This window comes from Prunus avium, chromosome 3 (assembly GCF_965620075.1).
Source record: "Prunus avium chromosome 3, drPruAviu1.hap1.1, whole genome shotgun sequence".
Lineage (NCBI taxonomy): Eukaryota > Viridiplantae > Streptophyta > Magnoliopsida > Rosales > Rosaceae > Prunus > Prunus avium.
The window spans coordinates 8,576,328-8,599,756 of record NC_142286.1 but is presented as its reverse complement, the minus strand read 5'-3'; the positions used below and the strand labels follow the sequence as shown (position 1 = coordinate 8,599,756).

Below are 23,429 nucleotides of genomic sequence, written 5' to 3'. Positions count from 1 at the left end.
TTTCGGGATAAGAGTAGATGAGGATGTGTGTATGAAGATCTGAATCTGAACAAGGCGGTATGAGGAATACGATACGAGGATACGATACGAGGATATGAGGAATACGATACGAGGAATGTGATTTTGGGTACGAGGAATACAATATGAGGAATGTAAAGAACATAGAAACCCTGTGAACACGGCTAAGAACACAGAAACCCTATGAATTCGGTTAAATGACACAGAAACCCTGTGAACACGGCTTAAAAACATAGAAACTTCTCTTCAATCCTCTTCTCCCCCTGAAGAGAAGGATATGTCAGAGTCAAGAAAGAGGCAAAATCTCCATGTGAAAGATAAACAGATCATTTTTCACTCCCCCTCCCCCCCTTGAAGAGGAGGGGATGAGAAATTTTGATATGAAAATTTAGAGACAACCGAGGATCGATTGCTCTGATACCATGCTAAAATATGAATATGATTTTGAATATGTTAGGTTCTTATTTTATTCTTCTCCATAAGGAGGTATATATAAAAGTTTACATGAGTGCCTTACAAGGAATTAGATATAGTAAAGGATTAGGAAAGTATCTCCTAATTATACAATGATTTAACAACTATATAAAAATAGGAAAGTAAATCCCTTAATTAATCAAGGAAATAAATCTCCTTGATTAATTAGGAGACTCACTTCAACACTTATGTGTACAATGATGAAAACACACATATTAGGGTTTTCTAACATGCAAAGATGCTAGAGAGAGACTTATTTCCTCTACACTAACATGTAAAAGAAAGAAATAGGTACATTATTTAAGATAAAAATAGGCACTTTTTTTTTGGTCTTGATAGGCACATTTTTTTAAGAAGAAAAAAAAGACACATTATTGTATGAAAAAATAGTCACATTTGCAGAGACATTATTCTTTGTTTGATTTAATATTTAAAGTGAACTTCATTTTAAAATCTTGAGAGAGGGAATTTAATATTAAAAAGCAACGCAACATAACATGCGAGCACAACTACTAATGATAGAAATTAGGTTAGGGTTTTAGTGCCGCCAGTCTTTGTGTGTCAGAAAGTCCCTTCCTCCTAGGTTAGGGTTTTAGTGCCGCCAGTCTCCAGTACAGGTTGGTTAGGGTTTCTAAGTGATTGCTTGTGGTTCACGGCTGCTTTCAACGGTGTCTGTTTCATCACACGTACAGTGTGGAATACGGCGGAACTATTGTTCAAGCGGGTTTTGGGTGTTGCCTTTGGCGTACAGAGGGAAGCACTTTTGTTCAAGCGGGGTTTGGGTGTTGCCTTCGGCTTACACAGGGAAGCATTGAGTGGATGATGGCGGCTGTTGATGAACTGGTATCAGGTCTCACCTCTTCCTTGGCAATTTCAGAATTTGAATCAGTGGAGGTTGTCGGGTTAGAGGATCTGGGAAACTTGAAGGCTGAACGGTTCTTGCTTGTTGGGAAATTGCTCACTTCAAAGGCGTTTCATAAGGAGGCTTTATTTGGCACGTTGAAGAGGATTTGGCATACCAGGGAGGAGTTCACTGCGGTGTCTCTGGACGACCCCAAGAGGTTCTTGTTCTCTTTCAAAACAGATTTCGATAGGAAGAAGGTGATGAGGGGCTCCCCTTGGACTTTTGATAGGGCGCTGTTGCTACTGGCGAGCACTGATGGTGAAGTGGATCCTATGTCCGTTTCGGTGGATTCGCAAAGTTTTTGGGTGCGTGTGCGCCGTATTCCGCCGATTTTTCTGACCCCGGCCATGGGAGAAAAACTAGGTAATTTTTTGGGTACGTTCTACATGGTGGATCGTGGCTTAAATGGAGACTTCTTGGGGAGCTTTCTACGTATCAGGGTGGGTTTGAAAATCAATGAGCCGCTGAAACGATGTGTCACACTGCGTTTGTCGGCAGATGAACTGGCAAAACAGTATGAAATCGAATATGAGCGGCTCCCGTATTTCTGTTTATATTGTGGGCGACTGGACCACGTGGGTGCTGCATGCAGTGTCAAGGCCTCAGGGGCTATTGAAGTTGAACAATACAGACGATGGAAAACGATAATGAAGGATGTGTATAGTATTCGGGCAGAGAATCAGTTAACAGGCCAGCGGCTAGGTTTGTTTGATGACGAACCTCAAAAGGATGACACGGCTTCGATGCCGTCCAAGAGTACGGGGGTGGTTCGATCCTTCGACGAGGCCTTTGACGGGCAAGGAATGATGGAGATGGATAATGGGATGGATTGCCCCTTGGCGCAAGTCTTTAAAAGGCGTCGAGTGCACAAGGAAAAGGAGGTCACGGTCTCCTCACAAGGGGCCGATGGTGATGTGATGGGCCACATGGAAGGTAGGGTGCATCTGAACCAAGGGGTCACTGAGGCTGCGAGGTCGGATATGGGTCCCCTGCGGCTGGATGAGGATATCTCACAGATTCTTCATACTGCTCCAAGGCGTTTGGACAAGGGCAAAACAGTTTGGGGGAAGATATCACTGCGGCTTCTGCTATCTTGGGGCCGCCAACCTCATTCTGCAAAGGTAGTATACGACGTGGCTTTCAGCGAGGCCGTGCCAGGCCTCGGGGGAGTCCGGTGATGACTGATAATACATCTGGTGCTAAGCGCACACCCGTGATGGGTCCCGGGGGTCGGGCCCATCACGAGCAATGACAATCTTATGCTGGAATGTTCGGGGTCTGGGCAACCCACGAACATTCCGAGCTCTGAGATTCCTTCTCAGAGATAAAAAGCCTCGTATCATCTTTTTGTCGGAGACCAAAAAGACGGTGCGCCATATGGAGTGTGTGCAACGGCAGTTGGGTATGATGGGGTGCTTCAGTGTGGGAAGAGAAGGAAGGGCGGGGGGTTTAGCTTTGTTATGGCAACACGGAGTGGAAGTATCTATTCTTTCTTCTTCTCCAGGGCATATTGACGCTATTTTAAAGGGTGTGGATATGGAGACTTTCCGCTTTACTGGGTTTTATGGTAATCCTGAAACGAGGTTACGACGGCACTCTTGGGATTTGCTACGACGAATTGCAGGGACTGTTCAAGGGCCATGGCTTGTAGGTGGGGATTTCAATGAAATACTTGAGGCTCATGAGTACTTGGGTCGCCGTTTCCGACCAATGTCACAAATGAGGGCCTTTCGGGAAGCTTTGGAGGAGTGTGGTTTGACAACTATTCGGTTTCAGGGGTATAAGTTTACATGGTCTAACCGGTGGCAAGGTGATGGGAATGTAAAGCTTCGGCTGGATAGAATGGTGGCTAATGGTGACTTTGTTAGGACCTTTCCTGAGGTCACAACGCATCATCTGAATTCTATGGTGTCTGACCATCTCCCTTTGTTGTCATATTTGAGACCAAGTACTTGGGCACGGACGCATAAGCGGTTTTTGTTCGAGGAAATGTGGACTACTGTTGAGGGTTGCCAAGATGTCATTACGCATGCTTGGGAGTCTGAGACTGGAACTGTCGTAGAGAAATTGAAGGCATGTCAAGGGCCTCTGCGAACGTGGAATAATGACCATGTAGGCCGAATACCCACAAAGCTCCGAAGTCTGCAACGGAAGTTAGATGACACCCAAAGCAGAAGGTCTTCTCCAATAGTTGAGGCTCAACAGAGAGATATTTGTAGGGAAATGGATGTGTTACTGGAACGAGAAGAGATGTTGTGGAGGCAGAGATCGCGGGTCTCATGGATGAAATATGGGGACAAAAATACTAGATTTTTCCATGAACATGCAAAAATGCGGGGACGACGGAACCTAATTAAGACTATTGTAGATGATCAGGGGATATGGCGTACATCTACGGAAAGTATTGGCATTGTTTTTTGTGATTATTTTCAAGGCTTGTTTGCTTCAAATGGACTTCATGAGGCAGGGGCAGTCACTGAGGTGGTCAAACCGATACTCACTCAATCTCAAAATTTGCGCCTCAACCAAGTTTTCTTAAGGGAGGAGATCGAAACTTCTTTGGGTCAAATGTTTCCTACTAAGTCTCCAGGAGTGGATGGTATGTCGGCACTGTTTTATCAGAAGTATTGGGGGGTGGTAGGCAATGATGTGGTAGGGTACTGCCTTAATGTATTGAATGGGGGTGCCAGTGTGAAAGCAATTAATCACACACTTTTGACGCTCATTCCTAAGGTTGACAATCCGGTAAAAGTTACGGAGTTTCGGCCGATTAGTTTGTGTACAGTAATCTATAAGATGATTTCCAAGACTATAGTTAACAGGTTGAAGCCTATTATGCCGCTTATCATCTCCGAGTTTCAGAGCGCGTTTGTCCCTACACGGCTGATTACGGACAACATTCTTGCTGCTTTTGAAAGCATCCATGCTATTAAACGGCGTGGTGGGAGTAAGCTGAAGAAAATGGTACTAAAGCTGGATATGTCTAAAGCTTATGACAGGGTGGAATGGACATTTATTGAGGCTATGCTTAAGCGTTTGGGCTTTACCGATAGGTGGGTGGAGCTAATCATGGATTGTATATCCACTGTTACATACTCTGTTCAAGTTCGGGGGGTGGCGTCGGGACTGATTGTGCCATCAAGGGGGCTGCGTCTGGGAGATCCTCTCTCTCCTTATCTGTTTTTAATTTGTGCGGAGGGACTGTCTGCTTTGCTTTCTAACGCACTCAGAATCAAGCGTATTAGCGGCATTTCCGTGGCTCAGGGAGCACCTACTATTTCTCATTTATTTTTTGCAGATGATAGCCTATTTTTTTTGTAATGCCCATTGATCGGTGCATATTTACATATCATTTTGTACCCTTCTAGCTTATGATTTGGTTATGTTTTTGAGTTAAACTTGTGCTTTTAATCCTTTTTGTGTTTATCTTTCAGTTCATTGAGCTTTAGGTAATAATGATGGCTTTGGATAGTAAATGATGCAATCCATGCATGTTAGGGCCTAATTTGGATGAATGGATGAAGAGCTTAAAGACAAACTCAATTTTGGCTACAGTCCCCTGCCAGCCCAGTTTCGTAGGTCATATTGCAAGCTTTGTTTCAGCAACCTACATAGCTCGGATGAGGCCACATTCTTCATGAAAGTTGTTCCAATGGGTGTGTAATATAACATATCCAAAATTCAGCCCCATTGGATAAATATAGAGTCTGTTACCTAGCAAACACAGAGCCATGCTCAGGATGGATTTTATCAGCGCGCAAAATGAGTTAGCAATTTGTTTTGGCCTTAACTTCCTCCTCCGACCTTGGATTGGCCCAAATGATATATGGCTGGAAAGAAGACATTCTGAACTTCAGGTTTGAGTGCTTAAAGTCCTAATTTGATTAAGAGAAGCCCAAGTTGTAAGCCCTTGAAGTTGCTGGTCATGCTGACCTCAGCATGTGCTGGTTGGATGCTTGGTCATGGTGACATGAAGATGAGCTAGGGCTGCTGGTGGGATCTATTGGTGCATCAACCAATTCAAGATTTTCTAATACAAGTGCATCAACCATTTCAGATTTTATAATGGAAGTGTTGTATGCATTAGTGAAGTGCATCAACCATTTCAGATTTTATAAAACAAGTGTTGTATGCATTAGCCATAATTAATTCAGATTTTCAGCTTCCTTAGGCCTATATATAGTGAGGTTTCCCAAGCTTGTAAACACACCCCAAGGGGGGGAGCTCTCAAACACTTCTCTAGAGCTCCCTTCCCTTCTCTCCCTCAAATTCTCTTAGTTTCTCTTTCTAGTTTTCAATTGTTATAATGAGATCTTTGTGCTGAAATTTTCCTTTAAGTCTTTCCAAGTTCTACTTTAATTTTCATTGTTATGTAAATTCTTTTCTTTAGTTTCAAGTTTGATTAGTTTCCAAGTTTCAATTATGATTTTTGTTCTTATTCATTATGCTTATAAGTTAATATGCTAGTTTGAATGATTGATCACCATTTAGGCTTGCATGTTAGCTATCTTGGTTTGAATTAAGAGTAGACACCATACTTTAATTCGAATTGAACTATGAATAGGAAGAGTATGTATGGACATTCGACAACAGGGATTAGATACATGCTTGGTTGTTTAAATTGTTCTTCTATGCTTAATGGGTTCCTAATGCTTAATTTTAGGTTAGACAACAAATGATCAAATTAGGGAATTAGGAACACAAGGTTATGACCACACACCATGGCTTAATCATACATTAGCTAGAATCAATTCGTTAATCTAATTGAACTTGGGAACTTATCTGCTTGAGTTAGTTATTTTCTTTCTTCCTTGTTTTATTTATTTCCCTTCTTTTTCATTTCTGTTTTGTGTAGGGAAAATGAATTGAATCATTCAATCACCAATCCTCGTGGGATCGACCTCGCACTTACATACGCTATACTACCGAACGGTTCGTGCACTTGCGAGTATCACAAGTTGAGGATGCAACTGAATCCATTTTGGTGAAGCTGTATCTACACAACACCCATCTTGCTGATTGTGCTTATTTGCTTCAAATTCTCAGCATGTATGAGAGAGCATCTGGTCAGAAAATAAATTTTGATAAGTCTGCAGTTTGTTTTAGCCCCAACACTGATCCGGTGATGAAGCAACTGATTGCTGAAATGCTTGGAGTGCCGATTGTTACATGTCATGAACGCTACCTTGGGCTGCCCACCTTAGCTCAACGCAGCAAATCCCGGATGTTTAATCATGTGCGAGAACAAGTGTGGCGCAAGCTTAATACTTGGGATACGAAGTTGCTGTCAGCGGCGGGCAAGGAGGTCTTAATTAAGGCGGTTGGTCAGGCACTACCTACTTATACAATGGGAGTATTTCAGCTGCCAAAATCTTTGTGTCAGGAATTATCTGCTATGATTGCAAGGTACTGGTGGGGGAAGAGTGGTAGGAAAGGAATTCATTGGTTGGGTTGGAGAAAATTGTGTAAACCAAAATGGCTGGGAGGCCTTGGTTTCAGACACTTTGAAACTTTTAATAAAGCCATGGTCGCAAAACAGGCTTGGCGAATTTTAGAGAACCCCACCTCTCTGGTGGCTAAGATGCTTAAAGCCCGATATTTTCCAGAGGATGATTTTATGCAGGCTAGTTTGGGGAGTTCGCCGTCACTGATATGGAGATCTATTCTGTGGGGACGTGAGGTTATTGAGGATGGCTTGCTTTGGAGGGTGGGCAATGGAGCTTCTATCCGTGTTCTCCAAGATAAGTGGATTCCAAAACCTTTTACGTTTAAACCATTGATGACAAGAGGGCTGGAGCAGACGTCTATGGTCTCTGACCTTCTAACGGCTTCTGGCTCTTGGAATTTGCCACTGTTAGAGCAACATTTTAGCTTGGAAGATCGGGATATCATTTCTGGCATCGCTTTGGGATCAGTTTCACAGCTGGGTGACAGCAAATATTGGTTTTTCTCAAAGAACGGGAAATATTCCATTAAAACTGGGTATCGTGTGGCGGTAAGGCAGTGCGATGATGATTTTGGAGTGGGAGGATCGGATCAGAGTGCTCAAGAAGGCTTCTGGAAGCGAATTTGGAAGCTAGCTGTCCCCAACAAAATTAAGATGCTGCTGTGGCGGGCATGTACTGAAATTCTGCCAACTGCAGTCAATTTATTTAAGAAAAGGGTGCTTCCGTCTCATGTGTGCTCAAGGTGTGGGAACTATCCTGAAGATGCTTTCCACGCTTTGTGGTCGTGTAAAATGAGTCAAAAGCTATGGAAGTGTACCCATTTCATCCGGCGAATTAATATGGCGGGGGGCACCTTCGCTGATGCTTTTGAGGCTGTGGCTTCAATGCTGTCGAAAGCTGACTTAGAGCGCTTTGCTTGTTGTGCGTGGAGTGCGTGGAAACTACGTAATGATTCTTTGCATGGGAAACAGATTACACGGGTGGATAATATGGTGGAAAACACGATGGAAATGCTGGAAGTGTTTAAATCTTGTGAGGAGCGGTCCAAGCTCCCCCTCGTCTCTCCGCAGGTCCATTGGTTGAAACCACGGGTCAATACTCTTCTCCTTAACTGTGATGGGGCTGTGGGACGTGAGCAAGGTGATCGGGGTCTGGGGGGAGTTTGTCGTGACCACGCCGGAAACTTTATCTGTGGTTTTGCATCGTTTGGTCCACCTGGTTTGGATGTTTTGGGCACGGAGTTAGTGGCTGTCCGGGAAGGGTTATTGATGATGGGATACATGGGTTTTACTCGGTTTACCATTGGTCTTGATTCTCAAGAAGCTGTTTCTATGCTTAAAGATGGTTTGGATTGGTGGAGTAATATTGGTAATGTGGTGGAGGATGTTCGTCGGTTAATGGTTGATCGAGAGGTGGCTGGAGTGTTCTACCAACACCGGCAGGGTAATGGGGTGGCACATAGTCTAGCTCAGCATGGGTTGAGAGTGAGATCTCGCCTTTTTTGGAAAGACCGTGCTCCTCCATGGTTAAGCATTCTTTTAGATAAGGATATAGCTATGGTGTAATTCATTGTTTGTTAATGAGGCCACACTAACGCTCTCCGTTCATTTGTAAACGTTATCATTGGTTGGTGCTACGGTTGAATGAATCTTTCTATTTGATCAAAAAAAAAAAAACTACTAATGATAGAAGCATATGGTCAAGCCTTAAGCACAACCTGGGACTGCGAGCACAACAACTTCATTTCTCTCACGAAAAATATGTGAAAACAGAATGACAACATTTCAGAAACTCATCATAAGAATTCAATATTCTTTTTATTTGATGAGAAACAGAGCAACCGTACATGCACCAATATTACATATCGATGAATTTTGAAACAAAGTTTTGCGATACTTAGTGAAGCAACGTGCACAAATTAATACACAAATTCAAATTTGAACAACCTTAAAGATGAAGGCGATTCATTTCCTAATTATATGTCATACAACAATTTGGAAAATAATTTCATGTGCTCAGATTGCAGACAAAGGATAATTGATATACTCCCATCATTAGTTGTACTTGGTAACAACACCTCCCGTCCAACACAAATGGGCGGCCAGGCCCCATGAAAATGGGTTGACCCCAACCAAAATCAGCATCATGAATCGGCAGCTTGATCCAACTGTTTATCGAAAGATTTGGGCACTGAATCGTTGGAACCCCCGTAACAAGTTGGGGATTACAAGGAAGATGAAGCTCAAGATAGTCAAGGACTGATCGAAGATAATCATCGTCCCTCCGCACCAAAGCACTGCGAACACAGCTTGCAGCATACCAAGCTGGTTTCGATTGGAGATCTCCTGCTGCAGCTATTGGTGTGGTTCTGAAAAGGGCGTTGCCGAAGAAACCAGGTGGGAGTGGGGGTCGCAATCTGTTCCGTCCATCAATTGGAATGAATAGCTTGGTGTCTTGATCATCCGGAAGTTTACGTGCCTTGCAAACACATCTCCAAATATGACATGCCAACATCTCAAATGTTGTATAGTTGACTGTATTAGTATTCTGGCCGTCTCCGGTTTCCTTAGACTTGGCTTTCAAGAGACTGAGCTGCTCCTGCGTGAATCTAAAAAGGGACGTAGTAATATTACTTGTGGTTTGCAGATGCTCATCAGAAGCTGATTTCATTTCTGGAAAAGGATCGTATTCGGTGTGGGGGAATTCAGGCTGAGGCGAGTCACGGGCACGAAGTAATGTCCTGTCCATAAAGGGTGGTGTAATATTTGAGAGATCCCCACGAGCAATACTAGACCATGTATTTACAAAATGGAGACCAGAAACTCCATCTGCAATGCGGTGTTCGATTGCAACACCAAGTGACACTCCACCACATTTGAAGTAGGTCACCTGCATTTGTCAAATGGTGTATAAACTTTACATAAACATTCATTGGATGGCTGAGGGTTTCGAACCTCTACTTCGCATAAAACTTAAACTTAAATGGGCTTTTGATCTACTTACCTGTAACACCAAAATGGGATATGAGGATATGCCCGCAGCATAATCAATGCGGGGGATTAGCGGAAGGAAATTGGGAGAGGGTGCAAAATCGCCGAAATCATCGACGGTAGAGAAGCTCTCCGCTACAACAAAGAGCACTCCCTCCGCATTGCAATCAACCTCCAAACGGCCATTCTGGTCGTTGAGCTTGAGGCGGCCGGCCATAGGGTAGAAGGGCACGAGGGCCTTGATGAGTGCCTGCTTGAGCGCTTCCGGGTCGAAGAAATTGTGCTCATGACCACAGCTTGGTCTGTAAAAATAAACACTGGGCGTGTGAAAGGGCGGGAACACTAGGTCCAAGTTGGAGAGCCATAGGGAGCCCCGAGGTGTCGACTCCTCGGCTGGCTTCACCATGCTCGATTCCCTTATGCTAACTGTCACCTTCTCCCCCATCTCTTCACCTTTTTCTACTTCTTTTTTCTTTAGGTTTTAAGAGGATCACACTCTTCTTCTCCTTTTATAATGGAGAGAAAAGTAGGACCTCTTGGCTTTCTTGTGGTTACAACAGCTTAGAGTTCTCAGAGAGACACCCGCACAGCACAAACCCACGACGTAGATTTAAAACATGCATGCCTATAGCCGTTAGGCTACATCTAACATTCAATAGAGCAGAGGTTTGGTTTCCGAAGACCTCAAAAAGTGATTATTAAATTAATTGCCTTTGATTTCTCCATTTATCTTATATGTTTTTTTTTATGAGTGTGGAAAAAAGTAATGCCGTTTCATAGTCCCAATGCCCCACTAAACCTAATCCCCCATATGCTGCTATTTTTTTAATCATTTTTCTAAGCTTTCAGAAAGCTATAAACCACCAACAGGAGTTGGTCCAAGTGGAGTTGGTCCAAGTGGAAGGGGCTTGGATCCTTTAAACAAGAGGTCTTGGGTTCGATCCCAGGCGCTTGCGAATAGAGCAGACTTTGTTGGGAGAGATTCCCGCTTTGCGCCCGACAGTACCTCGAGGGTTAGCCCCCGCAATCGCGCAGGGGATACCTTGGTTTTCACAAAAAAAAAAAAGCTATAAACCATCTTCTTTCCTCGTAGGAGGTCTTCATGCTCTTCACTGGAAATCAACCAATGGCCCTAAAATATATTAAATTCAATGTTGTCATATACAACATCTTAAAATTTGGGAGTATGTAATTAAAGAAAAGACAATTAAAAAGGAGAAATTTTTTAGATTATGCATACTTGTGGTTGCTTTTTGGGTGGACATAGATTTATGTGTTTCACATGGGTTGGCCTATTATATATGGGTATTTTTTTTCTTTTTGAGAAATACCCTTACTACTATAATAATTATTCGGTGGAAAGCTCACTTTGAAATTTGAATAGCTTTGAATTGTTTGTTTGTTTCTTTTTTGGAATGATTCGGTCATTTTTTTAATAATTCAGACTACGATGCATGAGACATCTCCTTTATGATAATATTAGCAAGAACACCCAACAAAAAGTGAGATCACACACACTCTAATAAAACCACAGGGAACCTCCTTCTTCTTTTCGCCTTTTACTAATCCTGTATTCTGCGTAAGTTCATGTTCATTACTTTCTTCAATTTATACTCATGCATGGCTCATGGCCTGAGAGAGTGAGAACTTGGGGCACGTACTGTTGGATGAACAATACTTTACAATTAATTTAATTTAATAAATAAATAACAACAACAATAAATAAATATAAATATAAATTCCTCTCTCTTTCTCATGCCACTCTCTCTTCTTCACGGCTAGTGGAAGATCCAGGATTCTCGGGCCAAGGGGTCTTAGTATAAAAGTGTCGAAATTTTTCCTACAAAGAAAATAACACAAAAAAAATAGAAAGATAGTGATGATACAAGGCGATTGTGGTCAGTGCTGGTGAAGAGGTAGTGGGGAGGTTGGGGCTCCTAGGGTTGTGAGATATTAATTTGGGGATGTGTTGTGGAGTTGGATAAATGAGAGGGGAGGAGGATGATCTTTTGTTTTTGTTTTTTCAAAAGCATGGCTCAAAAAGACGTAGTTTTGTGGCCAGGTCAATTTAAAAAAATTGAGTGAGCCCTGAACCGAACGACGTAGTTTGCCCAAGTAGTGCTGGGTATCAAAATCGGAAAACCAATATCGAAAACAAACCGTGCCAATCTCATACCATGTTGTTCGGTGTTACATAGTAAATAGTATGATACCATATCATACCATTTTTGTTTAACACGACATTGGTTCCATATTTCTTATCTTGTTTGGTGTCATACTGTATTAAATAGTATCCATCTTCTTTATTTTTATTTTTATTTTTCCTATTCTCAATTTCTTTCCTTTTATTTAATATTTCCCCCTCTTTTTTTACTCTCTCTCTCTCTCTCTCTCTCTCTCTCTCTCTCTATTTATTATTTTCCTTCTTCTTCCTCTCTGTTTCTTTCTTCCCAACCTCCGTCGCCACTCCATCCCCATCTATCTTCACCCTTTTTTTCTATTTTTTTTCCCTTTCTTTCTTCTTCTTCTCTCTGATTTTTTCTTCTCTTCTCTCCCTCCCCATCACTTTCTTTCTCTCCATTACCCACAGGGGACTTTCATCGAGCACCTTGTGTGTACACAAAGGGTCGCTCATGGAGCCCACAACCGTATTTCCGGCATCCTAAGGGGTTGCGCGACCCCTCTTGTCCCAAAGTGCGTCCGCCACTGTTCACGGCCACACACCACCACATACACGACTTTGGCCATCCGGCTCTCTTCGTAAGAGAAAACTCCAACCTTTCTGTTAATTTCGTATCTTCCTAAAGATCATCTAACTGACTTAGGCATCGAAGGACCTTTCGTCAACACCGCCTGGGTATGGTCTGTTGACTATAATCTATTTTACAGGAACCGAGGAAGAAGAAAAAGAAGGAAGCTCAAAGGGTGGAAGATCTCTCACAAATATTCTCCCTCATATCACTATTCCATCCATGAGTATTGAGGTGGGCAGCATTGATCAGAACTGCGACCAGATGAAGGTCAACCTTGACCTGCTTGAGGAAGAAGGAGAAAAGGCCATTGTTCGCATTGCAACTTATAATCAGCAGTTGATGTCCTACTACAACAAAAGAGCCAAAGTTAGACAATTCCAACTTGGGGACCTTGTGCTTAGAAAAAACTTCATTTTAGCACAAAAGCAAGGGGCAAAAAAGATGAAGCCCAGTTGGGAAGACCCTTATAGGAGAAAAAATGGATAGGCATGATATCAAGGAGAAGTTGGTAGATAAGCTAATCGATATACCATTTGTAAAGTTAGAAGAATAGCTGGCAGAGGTCTTAACGCAAGGTTTTTCATGATTCACTTGACAAGTTGGGTATAGGAGATATGTACACACCAACTTGAGGGGGAGTGTTGGCATGAGCCATAATTTAGGGGTCTCATGATCCCTGATTTCGTGAACCATAATTCAAGGGTCCCATGATCCCTTGATTTCCTAGTGTAATTTATGTTACCTAATTAGAATAATTACTTAGTTAGGATTCCTTGTAATTAGCTAATTACTTTTCCTTGTAGGAAAAATCTGTTGAGAGTATTTGTCCCACATTAAAAAGTTAAGGGACCTAGCCTGAGTTTATAAGGAGTTGGGCTACTTCATCTATTGCCAATTGGTTTTGGGGTGGAACCTCAACTTCCTTCATGGTATTAGAGCAAGGCTTCACGTGTTGGGCCCAACGGCCACACGTGCTCTCACGCCACCCAATATGTGTTGTCCACGCGTTATGCTTGAAAGTTCGCCACACATGCGGGGGCGTGTTAAGAATATTTGTCCCACACTGAAAAGTTAAGGGACCTAACTTGGGTTTATAAGGAGTTAGGCTACTTCCCCCATTGCCAATTGATTTTGGGTGGAACCTCAACTTCCTTCAAAATCAACTTGTACTTGTATATATATCATCCTCTTGGAGATATATAATATTAATCACAATTATGCAATCATGTGTTTAGTTTGAGTCTTGTTACTAGCATGCAAGGTGGCATGTCAATGATGATTTGATTCAGACCAATTCCAAATCTCTACACATGGAAAACAAGAATGGTATCATCTTTCACCTAAAGGAATAATCTCATACTAGACTTAAAATTAATAACATATAGGTCTCCACAATAAATATTAAATAAGGAAAAACCATCTTAATAAACCATAAATATGTTTAACATAATAATATATATAGTTAAAAAATAAAAATAAATTAAAAAAAACAGATTCTCACAGTTCGGGCCCCAAAAAATTATTGCCCGGACTGCAAAATGGTCCCATATTTCGCCCCAAAACTTAGCTAGGTTATAATTTGGTACGTGCTTTGGGGGAGTTTTTTTGGGCTAAAATCCTAAATTTTGAGTTTAGCCCCCTCCAATGGCCTTAAGAAGCTAAATGTCAACTCGAACTAAGGTCCTGTTTAGTTCATGAAATGGGTTCTTTTGGAAGAGGCCCTGGGTCATGACGTACATATCAATCTCATCATTTCTTATGCTTTGGATTAATTGTGATGATATCAGTATTGTTTGGGGTTCAGTATGCATGACATGATGCATGTCATCTACCTTATTATGTCTATTTTGAACCCCCAAAAAAAAAACCTTATTATGTCTGTCTATATGAAATGAAAACAGAAAAACAAGTAGTTTTTCCATCTCCTCGTGAAATCCCAGCCAAGTCATGAAGTTGAGGTATTCTCCCTATAAAGCTTTCCCCTCTTATCCACGAGTCACTGCTATTACATCATGATCCATTTCTTTAAACAAAAATATCTAAAAAGAAAAGTTCCACCTTCATCAATGTCATAGATTTGCTAACCCCATTTGACCAACCAACTGCCTCTAGCCAAGACTCAAGAGACATCACTTTAGTTATAATCATAAGTTCATAACCCACTTAGCTTAATAGCGGCCACCATTGGTACAAATACAGTTTCAAATAATTCTTTATTTTATTTTATTAAAAATTCGTGTTATAAAAAGATGCTTCTCTTGGAAGAGGGTTTGCCTGCAGAAACGAATTATATAACCTTGAATCTTTCATTTGACATTATTGCCACCCAGCTCTTATTACGTACAATATTTTTTTTTGGACCAAAGGGTGCTTCATTAAAGGCAAGAGCCACAAACAGAAGTTATTACGTACAATATTGTTGAACGATTTCTCTTCTATTTGATGTCTACCAAACCCTTATCATCTTTGTTAGATTTTCTTGAGGCTTAGATACTTTGATCGGTTGTTTGTTGAAGAATATAAAGTCTTACGTCGGAAATTTGACTAAATAATTACAACAGACAATGAGTGGTTCCATTACTAATATCACTGGGGCATTTTGTGATCCCACTCTTACTGGGCTTTGTAGGTGATTAAATTGGGGATAATATCGATTTTGGTAGTAGTGGACTACACTAAATAGTGGAAATTACATGAAAAAAAATATTGGATTTAATTACTGTAAACTTTAGTTTTAAGTTTTACAATTAAACTTGTTCATTCTGCCATCAGTATGATCGATATTTTCTAGGGGTTCTTAGATATAGATCCATTTTCATTAAGATACAATGGATGAAGGACATAAATTTGGCTCCTCAAGAGCAGTCCACCAAACAATTAATCCAATGGACACGTAAGCAATGCCTTTGTCCATCCTTCTTAAGATATTTACTTATAGTGCAATTAAATGGAAAAGGAAAATAAAACCAACTCCTCCCAACAATCTACTTGTCTCCTACAATCATGATCATTCCATCCCAATCTCTGCTGATTTTTTAATTCCTTAATGAAGATTTTCACAAATTCCAAATTAGGATTGAATTACTTGTGTTACAGTCTGTTTTTAATTATCCTTATGTCTTTGAAATATAGCGCACGCCAGTGCAGATTTTTCAACTGTCTGGGGCCCTATCATTAGAATTCGTGTGAGAACGTTTCACGAAAAGGTTGGGAAAAGGCACACCAATGCCAGCACAAGTAGTGACCTTCTTCGTTATGAAACACCTCTCTCTCTCTCTCTCTCTCTCTCTCTCTCAAATGAGTGGTGGCATGCTTATAATTTCTTGAATTCTTAATGGTTTTTATTGTTTGCATACTGTTAACCATGAGTTTGTTAGTTCATCATGTGCAGCTCACGTGCTCTCTGTTAAGTCTGTTAGTGAGAGTAGCTGTAGTTGTTAAGTCTGTTAGCGTGATATTAGGAGATAAGCATTTGTATTAAAGCTGTGTATTCCTATTCAATTCATTAGAATCTGAAATACAGAAATACAAAGCTATATTCTTTCTTACATTCTCTCTCTTAAATCTCATTCTCTTCTTCTTGTTAACTTGGTATCAGAGCCCTCAGTGGCTTTCACATAATCAATCGATCCTTCTACGCTTTCTCTGGCTGCCATTTCACTTCTTGCCTCCTTTCTTTTTCTTCCTGATTTCCTCCTGTTCTTCTTTCAATTTCAATTCTAGGGTTCTTCCCCAAATTCTAGGGTTCGTTCCTGCTTCATAATGGCTTCTTCTCCCTCCATCAAAATTGATGGCCTGCTTAGTATGGTTACCATTCGTCTCGATGACAACAATTTCCTGAAGTGGAGTTTTCAATTGGAATCTGTGTTGCAGGGTATGAGCTGTTTGGGCATTTTGATGGCTCTATCTCCCAGCCACCAAAATTTGCAATCTTGGACGAAGAGGGTGTTACATCTCAAGTCACCGCTGGTTACAAGGAATGGCTGAAGACTGACAAGGCACTTCTCAGCCTGCTAATTGCCACTTTGTCCGATGAAGCCCTGGAATATGTCATTGGGACTAAGACGACTCGAGATGCTTGGCTCAATTTGGTGGATCGCTATGCCTCAGTTTCACGAGCCCGTATTAATCATTTGAAGACTGAGCTTCAAATCGCTGAAAAAGGGGGGGATTCTATCGAAAGATTTCTTCTGCGTTTAAAGCATGTTCGAGATCAGCTTGCTCAAGCAAGTGTGAAGGTCTCAGATGACGATTTCATGATTGCTACCCTTAGTGGGCTGCCTTCTGAATATGATATGATCAAGACTGTCTTGATTGCTATGGATTCTTCAATTTCTTTGAAGGATTTTCGTGCTCAATTGTTGGCTGCAGAGCAAACCGTAGAAGCTCGATTGGTTCCTCACTCTGCGATGTTCGTGAATTCATCTCCTTCGTCGTATGCTTCTGTGAATGCTATGGGCCGCCCGTCTAATTCTGGTATGGGTTTATTGCCTTCTCCATCTTCTTTACCAGTTGCTTATATGGGGTCTTATGATCGTTCTGCTCTGAATTCATTGGATGGTAATTTTGGTTCAAGACCTGTTCTTGGTAACAATGGTGGTTTTAGTCGTTTTAATGATCCTCAGCATCACGGTATTGGTAATAGTCAGCATGGAGGTGTTTCTGGTTTTCCTAATCATGTTGGTTCTGGAAGGGGCAAATTTCAAAGCAGAGCCTCAGCTCCATCGTACTCAGGAAATCGGTTTGGTTCCAATTTTTCTCAGAAATCTGCAATTGTTCCTGAATGTCAGATATGCAGCAAACGGGGTCACACATCTGCTAACTGTTATTTTCTTCATGAGGCAAGCTCTTCTAGGCATGGATCTCAGGTTATTGAATGCCAAATCTGCGGTAAGAGGGGTCATGGTGCTTTGGATTGTTTCCATAGATCCAACTATGTTTATCAGGGTCAAGCTCCTCCTTCCAACCTCTCTGCTATGACTGCACAAACTTCCTATGTGCCTGATCAAGTCTGGATTGCAGATAGTGGAGCTTCACATCACATGGTGTCTGATATTTCCTCATTAAATCATGTTGCTCCTTGTGAATCTACAGAGCAAGTGATTGTTGGTAATGGAGAAGGTTTGAAAATTAAACACATTGGCACTACTGCCATTGCCTGTGCTTCTACTTCTCTTAAACTACCATCTGTATTTCATGTTCCACAGTTATCTGCTAATCTCTTGTCTGTGCATCAGCTGTGCAAAGATAATAATTGTGTTATCAGCTTTGATGCTTCTGGTTTTGTGATACAGGATCGAGTCACCAAGACAATCCTTCTAAAAGGTCGGAGTAACAACGGATTGTATCCTATTCCCTGTGATGTATCCTTGCATTGTCTGTCCAAGAAGGTGGCTTTGATTGGTCAACATGTTAAAACTTCCATTTGGCATCATAGACTTGGCCATCCAACAAATGAAGTGGTGCAATCAATGCTTAAAGCTTCTGGTTTGCAGTGTGCAAGTGATTCCTCCAATTCAAATCTCTTATGTTCAGCTTGTCTTCAAGGGAAGATGCATCGACTTCCATTTCCCGTTAGACATAGTAGGTCTGAAATTCCTTTTCATATAGTTCATAGTGATGTATAGGGACCTTCCCATTACAAATCTGTTGAGGGTTACAGATATTTTGTTTCCTTCCTTGATGAATGTACTGGATATTTGTGGCTTTATCCACTTTTTAATAAATCGGAAGTTTTCTCCAAGTTCCTACAATTTCATGCTTTGATACAAAATCAATTTAGTGCTGCCATTAAGTGTTTTCAGAGTGATGGTGGTGGTGAGTTTATTAGCAAAGGTTTTATAGATTTCTTGGCTTCCAAAGGGATTGTGCGTCGTTTGTCTTGCCCATATACTCCGCAGCAGAATGGACTGGCAGAGCGGAAGAATAGGCATATTGTTGAAACAGCCATTACATTGTTAACTGCAGCAGCCTTACCAGGTCAGTTTTGGCTTCATTCCGTTGCTCATGCTGTGTATCTTATAAATCGAATGCCTAGTTCTGTCTTACATAATCAGTCTCCTTATTTTCGTTTATTTGGACATCATCCTGATCTTGCTTCTTTGAGAATATTTGGTACTGCGGTATATCCGTATTTGAGACATTATAATGTGCATAAATTACAACCTCGAACCACTCAGTGTGTGTTCTTAGGATATGCACCTGGATACAAAGGGGTTCTATGCTACAATAGAATTACTGCCAAATGCATGATCTCACGGCATGTGCTTCATGATGAAGCTGTATTTCCTTTTAAGCAAATCAACCCTGGTATATGTGTGCAATCTTCTCAGTCTCTTTCTCCTGCATCAGTGGCTCCTGTCATTGTTTCTTTGCCTTCAATGCCTATTCAAGTTCCTCCATCATCTCTCGCCTCTGATACACAAGTATCCACATCTCAGTCTCAGTCCACCTCATCTACTCATGGGTCTTTATCTCACATCCAACATCACGCTTCATTGAATGACACTCCAGCAGCTTCTGTAAGTTCTGTACCTATGTTGAATGACCAACAGTTACAGGTTATGTTTCCTTTTGAGGTCTCAGATGCTTCTTCCTCGTCTATCAGTACTCAGGACTCATCAGTTTCATTGGTGCCTATCAATAATCATCCCATGATTACTCGGGCTAAAGATGGTATAGTTCAGACCAAACAGTTTCCTGATTATCAAGGTTATTTTTACTTGTCTTTATGCTATTCCTGAATTAGATAAGCCTTCTAGTTTTAAGGTGGCTTCTTTTTCTTCTGAGTGGAGACAAGCAATGAAAGAGGAGATTGATGCTCTTCATATGCAAGGCACATGGCTCTTAGTTCCTAATCCATGTGATAAAAATATTATTGGAAGTAAGTGGGTCTATAAAATAAAGAGAAATCCAGATGGTACAGTTGGGAGGTATAAGGCCAGACTTGTTGCTCAGGGGTTCAGCCAAGAGCCTGGTTTTGACTTTGGGGAAACCTTCAGTCTAGTTGTTGGACAAACAACTGTGAGGTTAGTGTTGAGCATAGCTGCTATAAACCAGTGGAAACTACGACAACTTGATGTCAAGAACGCCTTTCTACATGGCGATCTTGGAGAAGAGGTTTTTATGAAACAACCTCCTGGTTTTGAAGATGTTTCTCATCCACAGTTTGTATGCAAACTGAAAAAATCTTTGTATGGTCTTAAACAGGCTCCAAGGGCTTGGAATGCCAAATTCATAGGTTACCTACCTGCTCTTGGTTTTAAATCTTCACATTCTGATCCAAGTCTGTTTGTGCAGCATACTGGGAATGACATTATCATTTTACTATTGTATGTTGATGACATCATTATAACAGGTTCTAGTGATCAGTTGATTCAAAAAGTGGTTACAGACTTAAGTGAGGTGTTTGAAATGAAAGATATGGGGCAACTCACCTTTTTCTTAGGTCTGCAGATTTCCTATAATTCCTCTGGTGACATATTCGTGAATCAAACCACTACAAGAAAAAAGGTCTTTCACGACGAAATCTTTTGCGACCAATCCAAATTTGGTCGCCAAACAGGGTTATGGGAGACGAAGTTTTTTAATTCGTCGCCAATAATTTCGTCAGATTTATGAACTAATTGACCATAAAATATGTCCGAATGGCGACCAAAATATTTGGTCGCTAGGGGAGGAATTGGCGACCAATATTAAGATTGGTCGCCTTTAAGCTTGAAAATTATTGGCAACCACAGTATTTCGTCTTTAAGATTGCTTGCGTCGTCTCTAAATTTGAGATGCCGCGAAAATACTTTGTGAGATGCCGCCCAAATATTTTGTGAAACTTGGCGACCAATTGTTTTGGTCGCGGTTCCTGTAAAAAAGAATATAAAGTATTAAAACTGTGTCGTTTTCCTTATTTGGGGGCTGCCGACCAAATAGCTTGGTGGCTGATTCTAGGAGACTATAAATTAAAAACATTTCCCTAACCGGTTACTTCCCCCAATTTACTTCTCTCGTATCCACTCTCTCCATCTTCCACACCATCGATGCCTTCAACTCCGTCCTCCACGGACGCTCGCAATGAAATCTTCCAACGATGCTGGCCAATCACTTATATACCCACTATCTCTTCGTCCCTCTTCAGATTTCTCATGGCCTTTATTTCTCACTCTCTTTCCCAAAATCATCCTTCATTAATGCCAACCACTTGCTGCTACGGCAACATATACTAGAGATTCTCTGCAATGTGCTCAGCCACATACCAACTCTGATTCAAAGGTGCTTTTATTATTTATTATTTATTTAGCTAATTTTCTGTAATTATTTTATTTTCATTTTGTAAAAATAAAATTTAGTTGGTTTTTGTCTTAGTAACGAATGAAACTATATAAGGATGAAACTCAAAGAAAAAAGAATTCTAAGCAAAGGATGATTCATGCAATTTGGCCAAAAATTAGAAACCTAATTATTTTTCTATTTGAGTCATGACAAATGTCTGTTTGTTCTCTTTTCTGCTAGGCTCTAAGTAAAGGAGTTCCAATTTGATTGCCCAATCCACTTCTGTAGGCTGTAAATTTGACTACAAATCTTTTAAAGAAAAATACTTAAAAAAGAATAAGTGAAAATATTTATTTTATGTAACGAAATTCTCAAGTGTTTTTTTTTTTAAAATAACGAAATTCTTTGAAGAAACTAGAGCATATTACAGTAATTTAAGAGGGCATGTGGATGAAAGATTCTCACTTTAAAACGGAAAGAAACAAAAGTTATATATATATATATATTTTCAAGAAGAAACATAATATTTAAGGTTTGTTTGGGAAACGTTTTACGGTTTCTTTTTGAATAAGCACGGACGTGTTTTATAATTCCTTATATAGTCCTTCAAATATAAGCAAATAATATAGGAACCAAGAGCAAAACATAGTCCAATTCAATTCTAAGTTAAGCACATATATCCGGATGGGCACCACCGTGTAGTGGTTGGGGCTTTGCATCTTCCCAGTAGCATTCCTAGGCTTGACCCCCCACATATGCTTGTGTGTGAGTTTGTAGATATTTATCGACCCTTTCATTAGGAGAGGCATTAAAGAAAACAAATAAAGCAGGTACATCCAACCAACCATAGGATAAAAACATAACCTAATTAGCCACACCAATATCACCATACTCATCATCAAAATCATGACCAACCTCGACACCATCCTCATCATCAAAATTATCACCACTATCGTCGTCGTCGTCGTCGTCGTCGCCGTCGTCGTCGTCGTCGCCGCCGCCGTCGTCGTCGTCGCCGCCGTCGTCGTCGTCGCCGTCGTCGTCGTCGCCGTCGTCGTCGTCGCCGCCGTCGTCGTCGTCGCCGCCGCCGTCGTCGTCGTCTCCGCCGCTGTCATCGTTGCCGCCGTCGTCGTCGCCGTCGTCGTCGTCGCCGTCGTCGTCGTCGTCGTCGTCGTCGCCGTCGTCGTCGTCGTCGTTATCATGGTTTTTTTTACCTTTCTTACGCAAGTATTTGATATGGGCTTGCATCTTCCGGATGACGCCAAGTAATTCATCCACTTTGCCTGACAACTCATCCACTTTATGCTTTGAATCATAAGAGGTGTTGGTGGCATTAGATTCAGAAATTCTACAGGAAGTACCCTGCACACGAAGACTAGAACCCACACCACGTATCTTTTTGTCCTTTCCAACCCCAAGTTCTGCAGACAAGATCCCTAATTGTAGCTTCTCAGGCACCATGATCTGATATGGTGGAGTATCATTCGGTGCACTTGAGGCCAGTTGTTCTTTCACTTTCTCCAATTCGGCTGCCATATTCTTCTGCAAGCAGAAAATTAACATGTTAGACATAAGTCAAAAGTATCTATAATAAACTTGTGAATTACTAAATTTATAGAACATTTAACAATTTAACTTTACCCCTTTTGCCTCAGCAACCTCATTGACGTATACGCCGCCCTTCTTTCTGTACTGATGCATGGCTTGCCAGTTGCTGATATAAGTAGGGTGTTCTCCTTTCTACATTTTCTCAACAATAAAAAAGAAAATGAGTATTTCCACATATCTGAAAAACATTAAACCAAGAACACAAATTACCGTTTCAGCAAGTTCTTTATGTTTCAGGAATGGACGTGAACCCCCTGTATGATTAAATTTTATATTTTGCCTGTTTTTGGCATTTGCTTTGCACCGTCTCTGCATTAAGAGCGCATGTATAAAAATTGCATATTCAATCACATTAATAATTCTTTTCTTATTACTATTTAATTAAATTAACAACGGAGCCACTTTGTAAATCAAGTCAATTTATTTTTCATTTCAACTGTTTGAGGTCCGATATATGAACATGGAAGACAGACGACAACAATTATAGAGGTTGGGATTTGAAATTTACAACAAAGAACAAAGTATACGGTGTGTCATGTTCCGACACAAAAAAAATTTGTCATGTCATCTCCAATTAGGTCATTGTAACACTAGAAGATTAGCTCATAACCTTGTACAATTATTAATGCTAGGATCTATGTAGGACACCAATAGCCGAGAAAAAATAGGATCTATTATAGGTATATATTAATTATATATATGTATATTATAATATATAATATATATGGATATATTATAACAACAATATATGCGTATATAAGTGTCTATATGTACATTATAATATATTTAATACATATGTGTATATTGGAAATATTGGAGAGAAATATTGGAAATTTTCAAGTCAACCAAATTGATTCAAAGTTTACGGTACCTGGTATTGCTCATTTGTGTACAAGTTATCAATAAGCCAATGCCATTCCTCTATTGTTCGTGTCGTACCAAATAGTTCTTTGGGGGGAGGTGTAGCCCG

The 23,429-nt window shown here is 40.8% G+C and overlaps 1 protein-coding gene and 1 pseudogene across 1 annotated transcript; one reads left to right on the top strand and one right to left on the bottom strand.

Moving 5' to 3' along the window:
• Nucleotides 1-2,644: 2,644 nt before the first annotated feature.
• Nucleotides 2,645-8,408, top strand: LOC148295562 (uncharacterized). The gene is made up of 2 exons (XM_088250520.1): nt 2,645-4,449; nt 6,443-8,408. The coding sequence occupies exons 1-2, from the start codon at nt 2,645-2,647 to the stop codon at nt 8,406-8,408; spliced, it is 3,771 nt and encodes a 1,256-aa protein (XP_088106646.1).
• Nucleotides 8,409-8,818: 410 nt separating this feature from the next.
• Nucleotides 8,819-10,278, bottom strand: LOC110751652 (shikimate O-hydroxycinnamoyltransferase-like; annotated as a pseudogene).
• Between the last annotated feature and the right edge of the window lie 13,151 nt (nt 10,279-23,429).

What these genes read in the sequence shown, in the direction of transcription:
- LOC148295562 (XM_088250520.1), top strand. Translation starts at nt 2,645, where the DNA reads ATGACAATCTTATGCTGGAATGTTCGGGGTCTGGGCAACCCACGAACA. An exon ending in CGTTTGGGCTTTACCGATAG is followed by an intron (nt 4,450 to 6,442) that starts GTGGGTGGAGCT and finishes TCAAATTCTCAG; the next exon opens with CATGTATGAGAGAGCATCTG.